General features: G+C 37.7%; 1 protein-coding gene across 3 annotated transcripts in view; it reads left to right on the top strand.

Annotated features, from left to right (window-relative positions):
• Positions 1–3,280, top strand: part of MTTP (microsomal triglyceride transfer protein) — a 57,553-nt gene extending 54,273 nt beyond the window's left edge. For all 3 annotated transcript variants that reach the window (XM_055296187.2, XM_055296188.2, XM_055296189.2), the window contains exons 17-18: positions 354–524; positions 1,954–3,280. In XM_055296187.2, the coding sequence (XP_055152162.2) occupies positions 354–524; positions 1,954–2,125 (343 nt within the window). In that variant the 3' untranslated portion in view covers positions 2,126–3,280. The remainder of the gene's footprint in view (positions 1–353; positions 525–1,953) is intronic.
• Positions 3,281–15,588: the final 12,308 nt, after the last annotated feature.

The following is a 15,588-nucleotide window of genomic DNA, read 5'->3' as shown; positions in this document are numbered from 1 at the left end:
CTTGGGTATTTCTGACCTGCTGAGAGGACTGGGTTCCAGGAATGTTTTCATTTTGGTCTTTGTTTTATGCCCATACAAAACAATGTAGTATCTTACAGACACTCACCACATCTGCAACTGAAGGCAGGGGAGAGCTCAGGGGAAGGGCAAACCTTCCCTGCCCAATATCTGAGACTCACCAGGCCCTGGTTACCAGCAGAACTCTAAGCACATCCAGGTCACCTCTGAATCCCTTAAGTGTTTCCTTCCAGTCACTGGCATCATACGTTCAGACCCTGTAAAGTTATAGCTGTTAGTCCAATTCCATTAAATATAATATGAACAGGTTTTTTCTTTTTTTCTCAAATGTTTAGGGTGACGGTGGTAATAACCACTGACATCACAGTGGACTCCTCTTTTGTGAAAGCTGGCCTGGAAACCAGTACAGAAACAGAAGCAGGCCTGGAGTTTATCTCCACAGTGCAGTTTTCTCAGTACCCGTTCTTAGTTTGCATGCAGATGGACAAGGATGAAGCTCCATTCAGGTAAGATGCAGCCTTCAGGTCATGTTCCAGGACCATCCCCAGTGCACCAGGAACTTGCATTCAGTTTAGAACATTCAGTTTCAGAATTAAAAGGAAACAGTAGAAACCCAGGGAAAGATGAATTTTCTTTAAATGAGTAGAAGAATAATTGATAAGGCCAAAAAAAGTCAGTTTCTGGGATACCAAAAAAATCTAATGACTAGTTCATTTGATTCTGGAGATAGTATCATACTCTAATCCAGAAACAATTTATCAAGGAAAGAAAGGCCTATGATTTACCATAGGAGTTGCCACATAGTTTCATAAAAAAATATCAGATACACATTTACCATCTGGTATCTTCACAATAAACTGCTGGACAAAAGATTTCAAATAAAACACCTGGCAATCCATTTACCATCTTTAAGAGCCAAAATGAATTCGCAATTATTAAGTATTCCATATAGCAGCAACTTGACCCTGTTTAAGTTTTGGCTCAAGTTTCAGAGTTTGGGATTCTGAATTTTTTTAAATAATGCTTTTGGTAAAATTGTTAGTGTTTTAAAATACAAAGATCTAATTTCCATGTAACATTTATGCTGTGTCATTTGAATTTTGTAACCATTATTTGTAACAATACTATCACATACAGCTAGAATGCCTTGGGTCTAGGTAGCACAGACCTTTTCATAATAGTTGACCTATGGTAACCATAAGGGTCATTTGTACAGTTAAAACAGCAAGCCACATCTTACATCATCTCCTTTTTTAAGTAGGTCATTATTTTACTGACATTTCATGATTCATATTAAAAAATGCATCAATTATATAAAAGTAAACATGAGTAGGTTGTATTCTCACAGAATAAAAGATTGTGCATTATAGTTAAACTATTAAGCTTCACTAACTTACATTGACTTATATCTAGAATAAACCTCACAAATGCATTTTAAAAACCCCAACCTTCTAATGGTTGAAATGCAGTGACCACCAACCCATCCACATGATTAATTGGTTTGGTTCCACATTTGCCTTGGGCCAGAACTCTTAGAATGTTTCTCTGTCCACATTCTCTGCTTAAATCCAGCTGGGCTTGCCTGTTACTCAAAAGGAGAGTGCTCCCAAGATGGGGCTTCTGGAATGAAGGGCGAGACACAGCACGGCCTGCAAAGCTTAACAGCATCACCAAAAAGCTAAAATGAATTTAGTCTTTCATTCTAGAAAAACGTATGGCAGGACTCCCATATCCCAGGCATTTGAAGTGTTTCTGTTGATATAAAAAGAAATGCGAAGAAAATCACCCATTCATGGAGTAGCCTTTGACACTCATATCCTTTCTCAAATTGCTTAGGAACAGAGACTTCAAGTATACATTCAGTAACTTGGCTGGAGAGGTATAGGGTGACTTAACTGTGTGTGTAATTCTGTTATTGTTGCTGTTGTTGTACAGGCAATTTGAGAAAAAGTACGAAAGGCTGTCCACAGGCAGAGGTTATGTCTCTCAGAAAAGAAAAGAAACCGTATTAGCAGGATGTGAATTCCCGCTCCATCAAGAGAACTCGGAGATGTGCAGAGTGGTGTTTGCCCCTCAGCCGGACAGTACTTCCAGCGGATGGTTTTGAAACTGACCTGTGATATTTTACTTGAATTTGTCTCCCCGAAAGGGACACAGTGTGGCATGACTAAGTACTTGCTCTCTGAGAGCACAGCGTTTACATATTTACCTGTATTTAAGATTTTTGTAAAAAGCTACAAAAAACTGCAGTTTGATCAAATTTGGGTATATGCAGTATGCTACCCACAGTGTCATTTTGAATCATCATGTGACACTTTCAACAACGTTCTTAGTTTACTTACACCTCTCTCAAATCCCATTTGGTACAGTCAGAATAGTTATTCTCTAAGAGGAAGCTAGTGTTTGTTAAAAACAAAAACAAAACCAAAACCACACAAGGAGAACCCAATTTTGTTTCAACAATTTTTGATCAATGTATATGAAGCCCTTGATAGGACTTCCTTAAGCATGGCAGGAAAACCAAACATGTTCCCTAATCCGAAAAAAAGAAAGTAAGTAAGACACAAACAAACCATTTTTTTTTCTCTTTTCTTGGAATTGGGGGCCGGGGGAGAAGGGACAAGACTTTTAAAAGACTTTTGTTAGCCAACTTCAAGAATTAATATTTATGTCTCTGTTATTGTTAGTTTTAAGACTTAAGGTAGAAGGCACATAGAAATAACATCTCATCTTTCTACTGACCATTTTAGTGAGGTTGTTCCAAAGACATTCAGGTCTCTACCTCCAGCCCTGCAAAAATATTGGGCTTAGCACAGAGGAATCAGGAAAATTAATTTCAGAAACTCCATTTGATTTTTCTTTTGCTGTGTATTTTTGAGACTGTAATGTGGTACACTGTCCTCTAAGGGACATCCTCATATATTAATCATTTTATCTCACCTTTTTGGGGGTAAGAGCTCTAGTTCATTTAACTGTAATCTGCACAATAGCTAGGATGACTAAGAGAACATTGTTTCAAGAAACTGGTGGATTTGGATTTCCGAAATATGAAATAAGGAAAAAATGTCTTTATTTGTATGAATTAAAAGATCCATGTTGAATATTTGCAAATATTTATTAATAAACAGATGTGGTGATAAACCCAAAACAAATGACAGGTGCTTATTTTCCACTAAACACAGACACATGAAATGAAAGTTTAGCTAGCCCACTATTTGTTGTAAATTGAAAACGAAGTGTGATAAAATAAATATGTAGAAATCATATTGAATTCCTTTTGTCTTTCATTACTTCCAACACCATATTTCTCATTCCTGCCACTTTCTGAGCCTAGACGCATACACAGCTAAGCCTCTGCAGCAATATAGGTCAGGCCAGGTTCTCCAGATGGGAGACCAGACCCATTTGAAAAATGGGCCACTGAAAATATCAGCAGTCAGAACCTCTTAAGGACCTGTGAGCTTGAAAACATGCCATAACCCCAGTTTTCATAAAGCTCTGGACCGGCCCCTTTACTGTCATGTTACTAAAAAGGAAGAAAGGAATCAGAAACTAAGGTGGTGGGTGGAACATGGTATACGATAGCACCAGCCTTGGGGAAACCACTCTGTAAAGATGCTGACGTCGCAGGGAAAGTGAGTTGGTCTGGTGCACTAAGCTGAAGATGTTGTGGACTCAGGCACTTCAGCCCTGTGAGGTTTAAAAAATCACAGCCACCTCTGCAAAATGTAATCATTTACTTAACAGTGACGACTGTGGTGACCTGAATGTTAGTGTTTTGCCATTTTCCAACTGTTTACTGGGCTGCTGAGCCAAGTATCTGCCCACTCAGTGGAGAATGGATGATCCTGAGCAACTCTAACATGCTCCAAAGAAACAAGAAAGCAGCAGCATAGGACAAACAGTAACTCCTTTTTTAGATAAACAAGATAGAAAATAAAGAGGGGTAGAGTGATAGTCCACATTTGGAAATAAGATATTGGAGCCAGAAAAATAACTTCAAACCTCATTTGCAGTCCTCTAGTTCTGACTACTTCTCCATTACAAAAGTCAGCATACAGACACATTTGTCTTCTGAAAAGACATCTGTTTGGGAATTGTATAGCCCCCTAATGTGAATCTCCAGGCCTCTGTCCAGTCAGATGTTTCCTGCAAGCCTTAAGATTAGCCTGGCTTCTTTTCTTCTGTGAAGTGTTATTGTCATTCCCTGGCTCATGTTGCAGTCCTGCCTGTGACAAGTTGCTCCCTGCTTCTCTAAACTGACCACCCTCAAGTAAGTGTTAAAGCTAATACTTACTGAGTGCCTATTATATGCGAGGTATTTTAAAGCATTTTCCATACATTAATTTAATCTTCATAAAAACTATATTTAACAGGTAGCATTATTTCCATATGATAGATCAGCACTAAGAGAAATATAATATGAGTCACATAAGTAATTTGGAATTTCTAGTAGCCACATTAAAAATGTAAACCAAAACAGGCAAAGTAAACTGTAATAATATATTTTATTTAACCCAAAATATCCAAAGTATTATCGTATCAATATGTAAGTAATATAAAAATTAATAATGGGAAGCTTTACTTTTGTGGAGAAGATTAGGTCTTCAAAATGTGGTATATATCTTGTATATAAAGCACATTTCAGATTGGATGAGACATATTTCAAGCGTTCAGTAGATGCATGTGGCTAGAAGCTGCTGTATTGAATAGTACAATATTGGGCACACAAGACATCTAATTTGCCCCACAGAAGACACTTTCTCACTTAGAAAGTGAAAGAACCAGGACTCAAATATAAGTAGTTTCACCTCAGAACCTGCTCTCTGAACCCATTATAGGATGTTTCCCACATGGTTTTGGTTTTAAAGATTTGCTGCTAAACGAATACAGACAGTAGGTTATGAAAATGAGAAACATGTGACAGCAGCAATAAAGCTAAGAGTTGTTGCCCTTTCTTTTTTTTTTTTTTTGCGACAGAGTCTTGCTCGGTCACCCAGGCTGGAGTGCAGTGGCGCAATCTCTGCTCACCGCAACCTCTTCCTCCCAGGTTCACGCCATTCTCCCGCCTCAGCCTCCCAAGTAGCTGGGACTACAGGCGCCCGCCATCATGCCTGGCTAATTTTTTGTATTTTTAGTAGAGACAGGGTCTCACCGTGTTAGCTAGGATGTTCTCGATCTCCTGACCTCGTGATCCGCCCGCCTCAGCCTTCCAAAGTGCTGGGATTACAGGTGTAAGCCACCGCGCCCGGCGGAGTAGTTGCCCTTTCTCTGTGGTTGTTCAGGTCTCCTCCTCTGATGGAATCAGAAGCCCACCATAATCAATTGTAGAACGTATCCATCATTCCAGAAAGAAACCTGTACCCTTTAGCTATCACTTCCAATGTACCCATCTCCCAGCCCTAGGAAATCACTAGCCTACTTTCCCTGCCTATAGATTCATTCTGGACAATTCATATAAATGCAATCGTATATACTATGTAGTCTTTTGTGACTGGCTTCTTTCACTTAGCATTGTGTTTTCAAGTTTCGTACACGTCGTAGCATGTATGAGCACTGTATTCTTTTTTATGGTCGAATAATATTGCACTATACAGTTATGCCATGTGTTTATCCATTTATTAGCTAACGGACATTTGGTTTGTTTCCACCTTCTGGATATTATGAATAATTCCACTATGAACATTTGTGTACAAACTTTTTGGTGGGCATATGTTTACATTTCTTTATACTTAGCAGTAGAATTGGTGACTCAAATGTTAACAGTATATTTAACTTTTTGAGAACTGCTAGAATTTTCTCCAATGTGACTGAACCATTTTACATTCCCACCAGCAGTGTATAAGGGTTCTGATATTTCCACGTTCTCAGCAACACTTATTAATATCCTTTTTGATTATAGTCATCCTACTGGGTGTGAAGTTATCACTATATTTTGAATAAATAAAAAAATGTATTTGGCTGGGTATGGCGGCCCACACCTGTAATCCCAGGACTTTGGGAGGCCAAAGTGGGATGATTGCTTGAGGCCAGGAGTTTGAGACCAGCCTGACTAACATAGGAAGACCCTCATCTCTACAAAAAAATAAAAATAAAAAAATTAGCTGGGCTTGGTGGCACATGCCTGTAGTCCCAGCTACTCGGAGGCTGAGGTTGGGGGATTGCTCAAGCCCAGGATGTTGAGGCTGCAGTGAGGCATGATGGTGCTAATGCACTCTAGCCTGAATGACAGAGCAAGACCCTATCTCAAAAAAGAAAAAAAATGATTCAAGTCCTTGCACTTTTTAAAATTGAATATTTTTCCTTTTATTTTTGAATTGTAAGAATTATTTATATATTTTCAGTATAAGTCCCTTATCACATACATAATTTGCAAAAGTCTTCTCTCGTTCTGTTGGTGTCTTCACTTTCTTGATAATGGCCTTTGAAGTACAAGAGTTTGTAATTTTGGTGAGATACAATTTATCTATACTTTTTCTTTTTTGTTTGTTTGTTCTTTTGGCGTCATATCTAAGAAACCGTTGCCAAATCCAAAGTCACAAAGATTTAACTCTATGTTTTCTTTCAAGAACTTCATATTTTAGCTCTTAAATTAGTCCATCATGGTTAATTTTTTATATAGTAAGAAGTAGAGGATCAAAATTTATTCCTTTATGTATGGATTTCCACTTGTGCCATCATTGACTGTTGAAAAAACAACTCTGTCCCCATTGAATTATTTTGGCATCCACAAACATGAAGGCTCATTTCTGGACTGTTAGTTTTATTCCATTAATCTCTATGTCCATCTTTATGCTAGTACCACACTGCCTTGATTACTGTTGCTCTGCAGTAAGTTTTATACTTGTGAAGTGTGAATTGCATATTTTGTTCTTTTTAAAGATTGTTTTGCCAATTCTGAGTCCCTTAAGTTTTCATATGAATTTTAGGATTAGCCTGTCAATTTCCACAAAGCCAGCTTGGATTCAAATGGAGATTGTGTTGAATCTGTGCATCAAAAATTAATTACATTGTCTCCAGGTCCATGAACATGAAACATCTTTTCATTTATGCACATCATGAATTTCTTTCAACAGTGTTTTGTAATTTTCAGAGTATAAGCTTTGCACTTTTTTTGTTAAATTGATTTCAAATGTTTTATTCTTTTTGATGCTATGCTGAACACATTTGTTTCATTTTTTGATTGTTCATTGCAAGTATATAAAAATATAGTTTATTTTTGTATAATATATTGCTCATGCAAAAAATAAATTATGTTGCAACAGTGCTGACCTCATTTATTCATTCTGTATCTTTTGGTAATAGATTCTTTAGAATTTTCTATGTAAAAAATGATGTCATTTTTGAATAAACATAGTTTTACTTCTTTCTTTACCATCTGAATGTTTTTATTTTTTTATTTTCTTGACTAATTGCCCTGGCAAGAACCTCCAGCACAATCTTGAATAGAAGTGGTGAGAGTGGACATAGCAAAGATGATAATGCTGGTGAAAAATGTGGTGGTGGTGACAGCAGTGACAGACACGAATAACCACGGGATGTGAAAGGAAGGCCCAAATCGTTTGGCAGTAGCTCTAGTTCTATTTTCATTAAGTAATATACACTTGTTCCTTGGTATCTGTGGGGGATTGGTTCCAGGACCCCTGTGGATACTAAAATCTGTGGATGCTCAATCCCTTATATAAAATGGCATAGTATTTGCATATAACCTACACGCATGCTTGAGTATACTTTAAAGCATCTCTAGATTACTTATAATACCTAATACAATGTCTAAACGTCACTTCATTCACATGGCTTCAACTTAGTAGTCAATGTGGGGCAAATTCAAGTTTTGCTTTTTGAAACTTCATGAAATTTTTTTCCCGTATATTTTTGATTCTCAGTTAGTTGAATCTATCCGTAGATGGAGAACTCATGAATATGAAGTATTATAAGTTCTGCTGTGCTTGAAAATTAATAAAAGCTTATTTGAATGTTTAAAACACTTTCAAGATAGTCTAGATGTCCGACTGCACAGAGAAGGGATACACAACTTGAGGTGCCTGTACCAGCACTAAGAATATGTTTGAGATTCAGATTGGTTGAAGCTTCAGTGTTTCTTGTCAACTTAGTCAATTTCCTCCCCCAGAAGGAAGGGGGGAGAGAAAGCCAATAGGACAGGGAGGCCTGGCTTAGAAATCCAGTTCCACTACCTGCTGGATCTTGGGCATGGGACTCAACCTATCTGCCATTTCCAAAATGGGTATTATAATCTTTATTTCACGATGTTGTTTTAAGGATTCATGGAGATAATGCATGTAAAGCATACCGCCCAGCACATACTTGGTAGCATTTGGTTAATGTTTTTAATTTTGGAGATGTAGTGACCAATATCTTATAACTGATCAGTTTTAATAAAAAGGAGTTTGTTTGCACTTTATTTCTACCTCCTCCTTATAGGTAGTTGGAGAGCATAATAGTAATTTTCTCTCTAACTCTCCAGAATTGGTGCAGAATGGCATGAAAACCTTTCCCATGCAGCATCCAGGAAGGTGGGAGGCAGGGGATTGCAGCAGTGAGGAGATTTGGAGTAAGATACTCCTGCATACGTGAAATCTCACCTCTTCTTCTTACGACTGCTACATAAACCTTCAAGCCTCTCAGCTTCTACATTGGGAAAATGAGCAGCACCTCATACGTTGTTGTGAGGATGAAGTAAGGTAATAAGCATGTTCCTGGCACATAACAAGCATTTAATAAGTATTCATTAATATTAACTTTTCATGTGCAGTCTTACACAATTTCTGAGTAAAGCAACATTTTATGTTCTGACTCAATGGAGTGAATCTATTTCTGGACATTCATCCATGAACATCATAAGTTTTGGAATGGCTACCAGTTTTGTTTGTTTATTTATCATGAAAACACTACTTTCACATTATAAAAAATTATTCTTCCATTTTGTAAAAACATGACTTTCATCCATTTCTCTGCATACCTAAATTGACCTGAGATTTCACTGATCCTTTCTTTACCATTTTTTTTTTGCTTTTGTCCTCTGTAAATATGATAATTACCAAGAAGAAAAGAGTAAGTCTTTTCACTAGGGGGCATGGAATGAATCTAAAACTCATCCACAAAATAAGAAAGTTCTAGTAGAAAGTTTTTGGAGAAAATCTTAAGAGAACTCTACATCATAAGTAAAATGGATAGGATTTTTGAGAGGGAAGAAAATACCAGAAGACACCACTCCAGCTCAGTCATTCTTGTTTAGGACTTGAGCAGAATGTCCTATCTATGTTTAAACTTCTACCTATTCTCAGTCTTCATCTTCCTTAACATCAGTTTCTCCTTCCATGTCAAGGCCCCTATAAGAAATAGGGTTGTTACATGAAACTGAAACTGGGTAATTTGAGGAGAGCTCAAAAAACTCTATAAAGATGTGGGCAGGATATAGAAAAAAACCACAAGGGATGATGTAGCTCCCTGAGGCTCCTAACAACAGGGATCCCGAAAAGTCAACGGAGGGAGTGATTATTGGCACCCATAGAGTATAAACTGTGTGGAGCTGTGGCCTTGGGTAGAGGGATGCAACCACTCTCACCATCTCCACTGGGTGGAAACTAGGGAAACTGTGTTTTCACTTTCTTTCATCTCTCTGTCTTCTGTTGATGGTACCCCTTAGCTGAATCAGCCAGGAGCCAGAGGGCAAGAGTGTCCTATTAATCTAAACTATATACAAATCAGGTAGAAACAGTCAAAAGTAGTTTGGAGGGGAAAATGAAAGAAATCCAGCCAAGCTTATATGATGAGTCCTTCTCTACAACTTGTTAATTTATTTAATCATTTGTCTTATGCAATATGGAGCATCTATTAGAATCAAGAAATGTGCTAGATTGAAAAAAAAAACAAGATATGCTGCTTTATCTCAAGAAACTCGGTGAAGTGAGGGAAGCAATACATCTAAAAATAGTTTAGTTCAATTATACAAATGTAAAAGAAACATATTCAAAATCCTAATGGAGCATAAAGAGAAAAAAGATAAAGAAAACATCATCGAGGAGGTGATATTTGAATTAGGCTACATGGGTGCTTTACCTCAACCCCAGCTGCTACTTAACCAACTGCTATTTTCCTTTAACTTTGTATCAGCTTCCATTACTGTTCATGACATCCAAGACCCCAGCATAGAGTCAGGTCTGCTAGTCTTCAGCTTGAGTGTGCAGAGAAATAACCTGCAGTCTTATAGAGCCTGCTGTAAAAATCACAATCCTATTTGATGAGAGTAGAAAAGAATATGAATATTTAGATTGATAAAAATTCTACTGCTGGAGGTATATTAGCTAATCATTTACCTCCTATCTTGGGATTATAGTTAGTCTAGAATGACACTAGTAATCCTTTGCTACCTTCCTATGCATAAAAGCTTAATTTATTCATAGTTAACTGGAACATGATGTAAATCTGTAAACTATTTTCACCCTTCTATTTTTAATAGAAAGATTCCTGCCATAATCTTCTAGGATTACATGTAAAAGTGTGGACATTCTCTTTCCAGAATAGGCTTTAGTTATAAATTAACTGATTTCCTTTGTTAGTGAAAATGAGTCAATGCTATTTGGTTTGGGGGTATCTATCTTTTTAAAATACTTCTCCCACTCAATTTGCCTGAAGGGAGGTGGAGGTTGCCATGAGCCAAGATCATGCCACTGCGCTCCACACTCCAGCCTGAGTGAGACTCCGTCAAAAAAAGAAAAAGAAAACAAAAAAAAAAAACAGACATTTGTCTTTAATGAGATCTGAAGGAGTTACGGTAAATACAAAGCACTTGTTAGATGAGCAGACAATTCCCAAGAATTAACATTACTTAATATGCCTACACAAAGTTTTCTCTACCTTTATTATTTAGCAAACATTTTATATTACACTTGTTAAGTGCCATGTACTGCTCTAGGCCCTTTAGAGGCATTAAATCAGTTCCCTCTCATAACAACCCTACCAAGTAGGAACTATTATTACACACTCGACTTGTTTAGGTAGAATCAAAACACAGAGAGATTCAGTGACTTGTCCAATGTCTCACAGCTGGCAAAAGGCAGAGTCTGGATTTAATTCTGAAAGATTTAACTCCAGAGGAGTCTGCTACCTATGGCAAGATCCAGTCTGAGCTCCTAAGACTAGAATTCGACTCTCTTCTCACACTCAGGTTCCACACTTCATTCCTGTCTCCTATGCATGACTCTTCACGAATATCACCTTTCCTGCCCCTGAAATATGCACTGTCCCAAACAGATCTTACCCTTAGCTGTTTGTTTCTCTGTTCTTGCCTTCCCCCTTCCCTTCTGCCCAAACAAATCTTACCAAGCCCAGCTCCTATTACATTTCCTGCACATAGAATCTGCCAGCTATGGAGACACCTGCTTCCCATGTACGCTTATTAAATATACAATCCAACTGGAAATTAACCAAACCAACTTAGGTGACTGCCTTTCTCTGTTGCCTTATGTGATTATTTTTTAGAAGTTTTACTTTAAGATTACTTATGTAAATATCTTTCTAAATAAAGTGTGAGCTTCTCAAACTCAGGGCCATGTATATATCCTCAGCATTCTCCATGCAGTGTATAGTCTGTGTTCAATGACCCCTGAGCTATTCCCTATGGATGCTAAGGGCATCCATAACTTAAACTGCTCTTCAGGATGTCCAAGGTGCCATTTGAAGTGGGCAGATTTCTGTTACAGCCTTCATAGCAAAGCAATTTACTCTCCCCTCATGCCCTGGTACTCTGACACTTCCCTCAAAAGAAAAAAAAAAAAGATAAATGGTCAAAAAATAAAGGCTAGATTAATTGTATCAATATAGAAGGAAAACAATATTTTTTAAGAATTGTTTTTATGAAATGTTCACAAAACCCTGAGACAGGCATTTATTGTCTCCATTGTTAAAAATCATTGAGGAAAATGAGGATTGGAGAGAAAATATCTCACTGGGGACTAGTACACTAATATAATGGGTCAAGAGCAGAGTTTTCTACTCAGGAATATCAGTCTTGCTGCCGTCCAGGAAGGTGACCAAACTGTGTTGCCAGGGCACAGTGTTCCAGAGCAGTGGTTCCCAAATTTGCATGAGAAGCACCTGGAGGGCTTGTTAAAATACAGATTGCAGCTTCTCACCATTCCCTGTCCATTTCTGATTTAACAGGTGTAAGATGGTCTAAGGATTTGCACTGAAAACAGGTTGAGTTTCCCATGTTGTTGATATGGGGACCACACTCTGAGAGCCCTGTTCTAGAGAAACTTGACCCAGGAATGAAGAAAGAAAATGACAATCATAAGACCACATAAGACCATTAGTCCATTACTCTTTCCTGATGTCTGTAAAGTAGCAAGTGAGGGAAATGTCAAAGTAAAAGTTTATATAATACTTTCTGCAGTGAAATATGTATTTCTGCAAATCACAAGGAGCTGCTCATGCTTCCACCTTCAAGATAATTTGAAATAAGTGAAGTGCTAAAATATGAGGTTTCTAAATGCAGTGTTTGCAGGGCAGCTCTTGTTAGCATAGAATATTTCTAAGGAACTGGTGATTTAGGTGTGTGTGGGGATGGTGGAATTGGGAGATGGAGGGAGGAAGACATTTCAAAATCTCATGTGTCAGAATTTCTAAGAATGCTCATGCCCTTTTGTTTAGTAATTCTAATTAGAGGACTTTACCTCACGAAAATAATCAGAGATGCTTACAAAGATTTATGTTCAAAAATATTTATTGCAGCATCATTTTCATAGCTCCAAACTATAAATACTTTAAAATATGAGATTGATTAAACATATTATAATACAGCTATATGAGAAAAAAGATAGAGCAGTTAAAAATCATTCCTCCAAGAATATTGGAAGACAAAGAGGTAGAATATTGGTGTAAGGAAAATGGATGTGCTGTGGTCAAGAATAGGCCGAGGCAGACATCCAGTCCAGCATGACTCAGTGAGTTTGGAGCAGAGGTGCACAACTCTACTCATTGTGTAACTACGCCACATGAGGTGCATTAGGTGATCACCCACGTGAGTTCATGCTAGGCTTGGAGCCACTATTGTTTGTAAAAGGTATAATTATCTTGCTAACGCTGTACATATGGCTCGTGCCTGGACTTGCTCGTGCCTAGAAAGAGTAAAGCCACGTCAAAACTGTCTATGTTTCCTTGAGTGTTTTTCCACCTCCCCCGCACTCGCCCACCAACTCCCCTTGGATCTCAGTTAGAACCTGACAATTGGTAAATGAAGAGGTACAATATTATGAAGCAAAAAAAAGTAGAAAACAAAATAGCGTGTAAAATATCAAATATACTTATATTTATTTTCTAGAGGCAATTCGTGCAGTGGGTCTCCAAGTAAAAATTTTTCCCCCTGCTTTCTAATTTTTAAGATATTGTAATTAAAATTTTTTTCAATGAATATGCATTATATTTGTAAATATAATGCATACAAGGAATCCCAATAAATGATTGAGTATTTTTAAGTACCCTGTATAACAGTGAATTTGAAGTTTTCAGAAGCAGAGGTGCTATAATGGGGAAGTGTATCATAGCAGTTAATGTTTCTTGAATGCTAACTATAGGCTAGGAGTGATACATATTATCTCACAATTTTCTCATTATAATAATACATATGTCATAAATATGACATGTTATATTGTAATACTGTTAAATACATTGTGTTTGTGTATATTATATATATACATACACACTATAGTATTTTATATACTGTTAATAAGAGTGCTATTACTAAACTTATTTCAGAGAGATGATACTGATCTAAGAACTGACTTAAGAATTCCTTTTAAAAAAATAACTGTTTAAAAACACCTCTTAATGAGTATGGTGCTTTTAAAACATGTCCCCCAGTTCTTTGGCACTCCACCCATTGAGAGGTAGAATTTATGTTCCTGTCCATTGAATCTGCGTTTTGTGATTTCCTGTCAAATAGAGATGATGAAAGTGACGCTGTCAGTTTCTGAAATAGGTCTTAAGAAACTGGCACTGTCTGCCTCCTGTTATAACCCAGCCACCATATTCTGAGGAAGCCCAAGCAGCAAGATGCCCAAATGAAGAGGAATCAAGACCCTTTTCTCTAGGGCCTAGCTAAGCTTCCAGCTGACAGCTAGCATCAACTTGCCAGTCATGTGAGTGTGCCGTCTTGGAAGTGGATTCTCCCATTCCTAGACTGATACTATGTGAATCACACTCAAATCAGCCATGCTGAGCCCTGCCTGAATTGCAGATTCATGAGCTAAGCAAATGATTTTTGTTATTTTTAGCCACTAAGTTTTGAGGTAGATTGTTTCTCAGCAGTACATAACTAGAGCAATTGGCATGCTTGTTTATGAAAGTAAGATCTTCTGGATATAGTGTAGTGGGTCTGCATCAATAGGGATTCATTAGATAGGTAAACTGCTTTATACAAGAAATTACAGAAACATAGAGGATGGGGAACCAGAAATCTAGGGAGCAGAGGAAGTGGAAGATGAAAGGAGAGGGCTCTAGCAATTAGTAGAGTGTCTGGAGCACAAATAAACTCAACAACCAGTGAAAATGATCTCGTGCCAGAGATGGCATGGGGCTATTTAAGAATAGGAATGCCAGTGGTTCGGGTTTAAGGTGTATGCTAATGCAGCTGCCTGCCATATGATGAACTACCTGCTAATCTCCATCAAGTTACAGCAAACCTTCAGCCAAATGCTGCCACACATACAGTTGCTGTTTCTGGACTATTCAGGATTGGGTAAGTGTGCTGTAATGAAGGCTGGTGGGGTAATGCAGTGCAGAGAAAAATGGTGCATACTTGATGCAAAGTGGAGATTGTAGTTTGAGAATTCATTAGAAACAAGAGCCGGAAGCCCGAGGTGACTCAGAGGTAACATATAAGATTTGAAACTGCCCTTAATTTCCTTTCTTGCTCTATATTCCCCAATGACTAGATAGATGTGAGGAATCCTGGATGTCTGTCTTTGTGGAATATGGGTTCAAGCGTTTTGGGGCCGTAATCTTAAGGTTTATAGTGATCTCAATTGACTAGTGGATTATTTAAGGGACATGTTACAGCATTAATCTTCACTGTGCAGTAGGTTGCCAAAATGTATGTCTCTGATATGTAGCTTTTGAGAGGGATGACCACATTACTTTCTGGGGCCTCACCGTGGACTCTCAGGGACACATGTTATCTGTGTTGCTCTTCGGTGTCAGTGGAGTGTCAGACACCTTCGTTGGTGTTCCTTACAATGCTACTTAATGAGCCAAGCTCAGATCAGACTCCTTAGGTTGGCCAAAATACTCTGGGTACAGGAAGTAAAATACTCTGGGTACAGACAAAAATCAATACCAGACTTCTGACCTCCAGAGCTGTAAGATCATAAATTTGTGTTGTCTTAAGCCACTAAATTTGTGGTCATTTGTTACCACAGCAATAGAGAATTAATAGTATCTGGATGTGAAATACTAATAGAGTATTTTAATTAAATGAAGGATTTAAAGTAGAAGAAAATAAAACTATCCATAGCTTGTTTTTTGAGTTAAAATAAAGACAAACAATGCATG

This window comes from Symphalangus syndactylus, chromosome 10 (genome assembly GCF_028878055.3).
Source record: "Symphalangus syndactylus isolate Jambi chromosome 10, NHGRI_mSymSyn1-v2.1_pri, whole genome shotgun sequence".
Taxonomy (NCBI): domain Eukaryota; kingdom Metazoa; phylum Chordata; class Mammalia; order Primates; family Hylobatidae; genus Symphalangus; species Symphalangus syndactylus.
This window is presented reverse-complemented; position numbering and strand designations above follow the sequence as displayed.